Source organism: Mesocricetus auratus, unplaced genomic scaffold, assembly GCF_017639785.1.
Source record: "Mesocricetus auratus isolate SY011 unplaced genomic scaffold, BCM_Maur_2.0 Super-Scaffold_100011, whole genome shotgun sequence".
NCBI lineage: Eukaryota > Metazoa > Chordata > Mammalia > Rodentia > Cricetidae > Mesocricetus > Mesocricetus auratus.
In genome coordinates, this window is record NW_024429195.1 from 81,635,795 (window position 1) to 81,644,580 (window position 8,786).

Here is an 8,786-nt window from a genome sequence, read left to right on the forward strand (position 1 = left end):
CTGGCCTTGAACTTACTGAGATCCACCTGCCTCTGCCTCCTGATCGCTGGGATTAAAGGCGTGCGCCACCACTGCCCGGCATGTAATTCAAGCTATTTAGAAGGCTAAGTGACTAGGAGGACCTTGATTACCAAGCCAACCTGAGTAACTTGGTGATACTTGGTTTAGCAAATAATTTAAACCAAGCACGGTGATGGGTGCCGGTATCTAAGTACACAGAAACTGAAGCAGGAAAATGATTAGCTTGAGGTCAACCAGACCAGCATGACAAAATGACTTTTTTCTATTTTAAGAACGGGGTAGAGGAACTGGGTGTGGTGGTTCCCGTCTATAATCCTGGCTTTTGGGAGACTAAAGCGGGATTGCCACAAATTTAAGACCACAGAAACCTCCCCAAACAACAACAAAAACAGAACGACAAAGGCCTCACACTATGTTCTTCAACTTGAATTTGTTTGTCTAAGCCAAGCCCTGCTGACTCTGCCAATAACAACAAGGGGAGACCTTTTTGCAAGATGCCCCCACACGTGCTTCCGCAGCGCTCCGCCCACGCTGCCATCCCCCCCACCCCGCTTCCGCCCCCGCCTGCCCATGGCTCCAGCCCCGCCTCCTGCACCAGCATCCGACCCGCTCCCCCCACTGTCACCGCCCACCTCCGAGTTTCCGCCAATAGCTGCCTTGACCCCGCCCCACGCTTTCCTCCATCCGGCTTCATTTCCTTCCTGTTGTTTTGCAAGTATGGAGCTTCACGGCGAACGCGTGTCTAGTGCTGCAGCTTCGTCGTCTTCTGGGGACCGCTCGCAGGTCACGGTGTCCAGGGAGCTGCTGACCGCAGGGAGCGAGGGCTCAGGAGGTGAGCGGCGGCCGCGGAGAGAGGGCTGGGCTGGTGGTTCCGGGGACGCCGTGGGGGGGCTAGGGATGCGGCGGGCCCGGGACACTGAGCGGGGCAGGGGACGCCGTGGGGGGGCCGGGGATGCTGCGGGGGACCGGGGATGCTGCGGGGCCGGGGATGCTGCGGGGCCGCCAGGGAAATGACTGCGCCAGCCCGGACAGCTACAGGGAGGGCCTGGCCGGGCTGGGATGCTAGGTGACGGACGAAATGCCATTTTTAATAACCTCGGTCTTAAGCACGCACTCCTTAGTGTCACCTTGGTGGAGGGAGAGGTGTGTGCAGGAAATCCACTCCGGGTTTCAGATGGTGCGATACAGAAGAGAAAAACGTGGGTTCAGCGGGGCGTGGTGGCGCACGCTTTTAATGGCAGCGTTTGGGAGGCAGAGGCACACTGGTCTCTTGAGTTGGAGGCCAGGACAGCCACAGGTATAATACAGTGAGACCCTGTCTCCGAAACAAAAGCAAAAAAGTGGGTTCAAATCCCTATTCCGTAGTGGGGCGTGTATGAAAGTTGCTTTTTCAGGGCCTCCGTGTTCCCATTTTGACTCAAGCAGGTAGGACTACCCGTAGAATTTAAACGAATGCATAAAAGTTCTCGTGTCTGCTGCATATTAAGTAACGAGAAGATGGTTTGAGAGGTCCCAAGGTGTCTGATCCGCTGGAACTGAAGTCACAGAGCAGTGCTGGGGATCAAGCCCTAGCGCTCTGCAAGAGCAGCTCCTGCTGGGACAGTTTGACTCTGTGACCCTGCCTGGCCTATCTGAGTGCTGGAATTAGAGGTCTGCTCCACCTTGCCCGCTTGTTACTATTATTAGTCCAGGTGCCACCTTGTCGTTGTTAATCCAGAAGGTGGAATCCGATGTACATCTGTTGCAGTTGAGTTCTGGTGATGAGTGAGACGGGCTGGACAGAGGGAGATGCTTGTCCACGAAGAACCAGCATGTAGAGGAGTGGGTTTGCCCCTTCTCCCTCAGGGTGTGGAATGGTCCAGACTGAAGACAGTCGCAGGAGCTGTTGCTGATGATCTGTCCCCTCTGGCAGTGTTCTGCAGTGCTGAGGGTCAACCCAGTGCTGAGTTGTACCCCTGGCTCAGCTGTGTTTATGATGTAAATTGGGTGTGTATTTTCAGGTATCTGGGACCAGTTGCTTATCAGCTCTAAGCCTCATTTCAGGAAGACCTCTAGTCTTCAAACAGCTTGGGTGCAGAGGAGCCCTTGTAAGTACTGCCTTTCTACTCCAGGGGAGGGCTCCCCCAGTGCAGGCTAATTAATCCTTTATTTGATGGGTTAGTGTGTCTTACTGGCTCATATCAAACTCTGCAGTCAAATGCAGTAAGTCTTACATTGATTGTGTAAGTCATTGTCTAAGGAATAGGATTTCTCAGCTTAATCTCTTGCCTGCAGTTTTTCAGAATGGTTTTCTTTTTGAAACTGAAAATAATATTGCCTGCTGAGTGAGATGTCCCACATCTGCAGTTGGGAAATTGTAATGGAGATCAGCTTGGGTACTTACCAAGACTTCACTTGTTTGAAAAAGCACTTATTGTTCACGTGCTTTGGAATATTAAATATGGTTATGGAGACCACCAATATTGGTTAACTATTTTGTTTTGATATAGTCTGTGTGGCCCCTGTGTAGTTTGTTGTATAGAAGTATTCTTAGAATTGACGCATTCCCTCCTAAATCAAAACATTTTCTAAATGGTGTAAGGAGGCTAAGATGCAGAACGTAGGCACCTTTAATCTCAGCACTCAGGAGGCAGAGACAGGTGGATCTCTGAGTTCCAGGCCAGCCGGGGCTACCCAGAGAAACCCTTCTCCAAAAGCAAGAAAGACACGAAAGAAGTTATAGATAGTAAATGCCCTTTGGAAGTAAACTTAGCAGGATTCCCAAGACCCCTTCCCTAAGGATTACACCAGCAGTAATAGGGAAACCTAGCTGCTAGTGGGCCCAGCAGAGAGCTGCAGGGAGGCAGCTTTTGGGAGTTGTCACTCTAGTTCCTCTGCGTAAGCCCAATAAACGTACTGATTCACTAAGTTACTCATTGGGGCCCTATCTACGTGTTACTTTGTGTCCTCTAAAGACTTCACATACCAAGCTAAACTAGAACTCTATAGCTCAGGCTGGCCCTGAACTCATTGTGTCCCTGCTGCCTCAGCCTCTTGAGTTGTGGGATTACAAGCATCAGTTGTACGGCTCACCGCTTTATGTGGTAAATCTTGACAATACTATAACCTAACAGCCAGCCTTCTTCATTAATCACACTGCAGTACAGTGAATTGCATGCTCACAGGTGTGCTCCCCCTCGTGGAGACTGTTGAAATAGCTTTCATAAAACCTTCACTATCTGTGAGAAAACTTCATTTTTAGAAGTTCAGTTGAGACCCTCAGCCTCCCCAGTGCTCACCACAGTAATGTGCCGTGTGTCTTTGGTGGTGTTGCTCTAACTTGAACCTGGTGCTTTTTGCAGGCTGTGCAAGCACTGGTGCTGAGCTATATATCCAGTCTTTTCTCTCTTCTTATCTCAGACAGTTTCTCTGTGTAACAGCCCTGGCTGTCCTGGAACTCGATCTGTAGACCAGGCTGGCCTCAAACTTACAGAGATCCTCCTGCCTGTGCCTCCCATGTATTGGGACTAAAGGTGTGTGCCACCACTGAGAAGCAGAATTTTTTATTTTGAAATAGGGTCTCTCTGAGTAAGTTGCTCAGGTTGGCCCTGAACTCTCTCTGTAACTAGGTATGATCTTGTGATTTTTTTCTCCTCCTATCAAGTAACTGATTTATGGACCTTCACCAAAAGGCCAAATTTACTTTTCTTTTTGGGACAGGGTCTTAAACATAGTCCTGAACTCCAGATCTCCTATGTCTCCTGATCTAGGATACAGTTATGTGTGCCATGTCTAGCTTTAGTTATAGTCTTTTTTTTTTTTTTCCTCTGCTCCTGGACTTTATCCCTGGCTGGTCTGGAACTTTCTGTGTAGGCCATGCTAACCTCAAACTCATAGCTACTCCTACCTCTGCCTGTACTGGTTCATGCCACTATACCTGGCAGTTACTTACTCTAGGATGTCGCTCAGAGTGGAGCCACTTAAAAAGCTGTGTGGCCGCATGAGCCTGGAACAGCCCCCCTGTGTTGTGGAGCAGAGAGAGGAGAGTCGGTCGCTAAGAGACTCTGAGGCTGGCCTGAAACTTTACAAGCTAGTCTCCGCTGTGCTGCTCTCAGCCCTCTTCTCTTCTGAGCTCCCTCTCAACAGCTCACTTTGGATGTAAAGCCCAGAGTTCCAGAGTTCTTCCACAAGCCTCTTAAAAGCACATGCCCAGGTCTGTCACAGTAATGCCCCACTACTGTGGTACCAGTTTCTGCCCTAGTTAGGGTTTCATGGAATGTCATAGCCAAAGCACCTTGGGGAGGGGAGGATTTGGGTTCACACTTCAGATTGCTGTTCATTGCTGACGGAAGTCAGGAACACAGTCAAGCGGGACAGGAACCTGGAGAAGGAGCTGATGCAGAGGCCATGGAGGGTGCAGCTCACTGGCTTGCTCACATGGCTTGCTCAGCATGCTTTCCTGTAGAACCCAGGACACCAGCCCAGGGATGGCCCCACCCACAGCAGGGTAGGCCCTCCCCTGTGGAACTCTGCTTAAGAGAATGTCCTGCAGGGGTGTTGCACAGGCTTTTCTCAGTAGAGGGTCCCTCTTCTCAGATGCCTCTAGCTAGTGTCCAGTTGACTAAAGGAGCCAACGTGGGGGGGGAAATTGGATGTGTTAATCACAGCTTTGAATTGCAAAGAGTGAAAGCACAGTGTGCCTTAAGGAAAACTCAGCTTTGCTTTTTTTTTGGGGGGGGGGAATGAAAGAACCCAGAAAGTGTAAGTTTATCTGGATCCAGATGCTCATGTCCTCACCGAGGCCTGTCTCTCAGCTCTGCTGTTTTGGTGTTGGATTGATCTGACGATGGCTGCCCCAAGCTGTGGCGAGTTGGTAGTTCATGAGAAGTTCCAGGCCAACATTCATTACTTGGCTTTTTTCTCTCCCAAGTTGACCATTTCCTGGCTTGGCTAGAACACCATGGCAGCTTACGCCCCAGAGCAGATTCCGGTGGGCAAGACTACAGAATACCTAGGCTTGCTTGTTCTGGGTGAGAGACAGTATTGACCTAAGGTGAACAGGAAGGGCAGGACATGATGCTGTCCAGGACAATGGCAAGTTAGGAACCAGTCCAATTTATGAACATTGCGAATGCTAGCCTGGGCTACACAGCAAGACTATTTCCAATAAGAAGTGTTTGGTGTTAACATTTTCAGCTGGAAGGTGGACAGACGTTGGGCAGACGACACACATTGTAAGTAACTGAAATAGTAAAAGGTTAGAAATGGGTTCCCATTAGTAACCTTGACAGCCTCCCTGTAAAGATCAGGCACTCTTAACCATTGCGTCATTCTGCCTGTAGTTACCTTGTTGAATGCCAACTTTCTAGAATTTCATGCTTTCAGGATGGAAGAGAAACACAGACTATTTGAGTAATAATTGCTGAATTGTGTGGTCTTGTTGCTCTGGGAGTCCCAAAGGAGGCTGGGGGGTGTATCTGCTTGGTAGAGCCCTTCTTGGCCTAGCAAAAGTAAAGCTCTGGTTCAATCCCCAGCAGTAGCAGTCTCCCCTAACCCCATCCACCCTCCCACCCAAGGCAGCTCAGAAGCAGGTGCACCTTAAGAGTTGATGGATTTACTTGTGCTGCTCTGAAGTGTTTTACTAGGAGCTGTGGAGTTCGGAATGTACTAATCTGTTTGCATGCTATGTTTGCTCTCCACAGTGTTAGACCAGGTTCAGGCCTTTCTCCCACAAATGGCCCAGGCAAATGAAAAGCTACGAAAGGAAATGGCCGTCGCTCCAGCTGACCGCTTCAATATTGAAACTATTGATGGGACATCCGGAAACATCATACAGATGGTAACTGTGCCCCTGCTTCTGTTTCATGTGATGGAATTAGTGTACTTGCCACCCAAACAGGAAAAGAATGACATTTTAAAGGGAGCAGGTAGGATTTAGCCTGCTGGTTATAATTTGCTGGCCCTTGCTCAGGAATGTCAATCTCGTTAGGACAAGAGATATGGAGTGTTTTGAGAGTGGGGTTGGGGAGCGGGCACGCCTTACATGTAGCCCAAGTTGGCCTCATTGTCAGTCCTGCCTATCTCCCCACTGTTGGCTGGGATTATAGATGTGTCACTATGGCCAGTGTTTGCATTTCTTAAGTCCAAAGTGTCCAGTGTGGTGCCTGGTATAGTCCAGTGGGTCTCCACCTGCTTAAGACCATTGGAAAACAGATATTTACATTATGATTCCAGTAGTAGCAAAATGCCAGTCATGAAGTGGCAGTGAAAATAATGTTATAACTGGGGGCCCCTACAATGCGAGGAACTGTATTAAATGGTCACAGCAGCATCAGGAAGGTTGAGAACCACTGCTCCATTTGGATTCAGAGAATGCTGTTGAATGTGTACTGGGCAGGAAGAACCTTTTTTCCTTTTTTCATTTTATGCACACTGGTATTTTTCCCTGCGTATATGTTTGTATGAGGGTGTCCTATCCCCTGGAGTTAAAGACAGTTGTGAGCCACTGTGTGGGTGCTGGGAATTATACCCAGGTCCTCTGAAAGAGCAGTTAGTACACCTAACTGCTGAGCCATCTCTGCAGCCCAGGAAGAGGCTTTTTAAAGATGTAAGAAAATAAACTGATGCTGACCTTGCTCTTACGCTGTCCTCTGGCACCCAAAAGCATGAAAGTACCACTGCGTTAAGCACACAGCCAACCTGTGCCAGAGTTTACAAGAGTACTGTAGCTTCCTCTGCTGCTTTTACCTAAGAGTTATATGGTAGTATGTGTCTGCCTCCTATGAGGGTGGCCATGGGGGCCAAAGACCCAAAGGACTGTTAGACTTCCTGAAGCTGAATTGAGGTGTTGCAAGCCGCTTGGTAATGGGTGCTGGGAACTGAACTGGGGTCCTCTGGGAGTCAGTAAGCACCCTTACCCCTTGAGTCATCCCTGCAGCTGGCCATGTTGTTTTATTAGAACATGTTAAGACCTGCCCTGAAGTAGATTTCTCAACCTGACATTGTTTTATAGGATGTGGCCTTATTTGAGATGAATCGGTCAGATTCAAAAGAAGAGAGTTCAGAAGAGAGCTCACAGGATGACTCTGAGAACAGCTCAGAGTCTGAAGATGAAGACTGCATCCCCTCCGAAGTCACCGTAGACAACATAAAGCTTCCGCATGCAGAAGGTGGCAGAGGCAAGATTGAAGTTTTAGACAGTCCGGCAAGTAAAAAAAGAAGCAGTGAGATAGACCAATGAGAAGAGACAGGTGCTCCCCGCCTGTGACTTGTGGGGAAGGTGGATTCTGGGGTGAAGGGCTTCAGGGTGCCTGTGGTACCCTTCAAGTGTCAAAAAGAAAACGTGATGATCTGGGCATCTTCTAAATAGAAAGTGACAGAGCCCAACTGCAGAGGGTAGTGCCCTTGGACGCTGATGAGTGAAATATGGAAGAAATAACTTGATCGGTTACGTGCAGGCATTTGTCCAAGTTGACATCTCTGCACAGTGGCCTGTGACTCAGTGAAGCTAACCTATTGTGAAGCTAAAATAAGGCTATTGGTTACAAAATTCCCACTTATAAATTAGGTACCAAGGGAGGTTGCAGTTCCTTGTAAGGGAACTGGGTACTAGAGACCAGCCCAGGATAATGGCGCCCTGCCATTTAAGGTGTGATGGTGGCTATATTTTATTCAAGGTAATCAAGACTGCCTCTTAAAGATTTGTAAGGTGCAACATTCAAGTAAAGAGGTTTGGTGTTTACAAATCTCTGTGCTATATCACTGTGTTGCTGTATGAATATGGATTCATATAAACATTGTCTTCAAATTGTAATGGTACCGACAGCCTAAAGGATTGACTCCAGTTCTCCAGTTGGTTATCTTACAGATTGGTGGGTGGTTTGAGTAGCTCTTCTGACACACCAGTCAGGATTGTTTCATCGGGGCTAGCAGGTGCCAGAGGTGGGAGGGTGAGCCTCCTCCAGGAGGCTGCTGCAGTAAAGAACCATGCCTGTTACCTGGAGGACATGGTAACAGCTCCTTTCACTTATCATGGTGGTCTGACATCCTGAGTTGAAGCTTAAATCCTTGTTGCTTCTGAGCCAGGATCTCTGGTTGGTCCTGGCAGCTGCTGCTCCACAGTAAGACAGGTTAGGGTGGTAGCCTGGACCTAGTTTCCTACCCTCCAGCTCTTACCCCTTCCTGCACCTTCTTCCTCCATAGTCCTTGAGCCTTAGAAAGGTATTATGCTCATAGCTGTGGATGCATACTCCTAAAGTGATACAGGCTGTGAGCACTGCTGTGCCAATGCAGACTGTCAGAAGGGTGCACAGCTCCATGGTACTGATGTAAGCCAGTCTTGCAGGTCTGTGTAAGAATCGTCCTGATTGGGTTCTCCTGGTACCCACTGATTACACACAGATCCTGAATATAGCTGTGCACATACCCAGAGCCAACGTGTGGCCTGTTTCTTGACTTAAACATCTGTGCAGGTGTGGTTCAGAACTTGGCAGTAAACTTAGCCCCAGGGCTTTGCCTATGTTGCCAATACAGGGCCCCTGCTTAGGGAGTAAGTGTATAAGTGGGTGTTCTGTCACTAGCACAGTGGCTTCACATCTTGGTGAGTGCTAAGCTACAAAGCCACAGCTGAGGCATAACAGATAAAGCATTTTTCTTTTTTTTTGGTGGGGGGGTTCCCTGAGACAGGTTTCTCTGTAGCCCTAGCTGTCCTGGAACAGGTTAGGGTTAAGGTTAGGGTTAGGGTTACAGGTGTAGCTCAAAGGACTGGCGGCATATAGGGACGTCCT

The 8,786-nt window shown here is 48.8% G+C and overlaps 1 protein-coding gene across 2 annotated transcripts; it reads left to right on the forward strand.

The window, feature by feature from the left end:
- Positions 1-699: 699 nt before the first annotated feature.
- Positions 700-7,813, forward strand: Nopchap1 (NOP protein chaperone 1). Of its 2 annotated transcripts, XM_013123347.3 has the most exons (4): positions 700-853; positions 2,022-2,108; positions 5,703-5,839; positions 7,013-7,813. In XM_013123347.3, exons 1-4 carry the CDS (start codon positions 739-741, stop codon positions 7,238-7,240), a joined length of 567 nt encoding a protein of 188 aa, XP_012978801.1. In that variant the 5' UTR covers positions 700-738; the 3' UTR covers positions 7,241-7,813. The 2 variants fall into 2 exon arrangements, with proteins under 2 accessions (XP_012978801.1, XP_012978802.1); XM_013123348.3 differs by lacking the exon at positions 2,022-2,108 and having other exon boundaries at positions 703-853.
- The last annotated feature ends 973 nt before the right edge of the window (positions 7,814-8,786 follow it).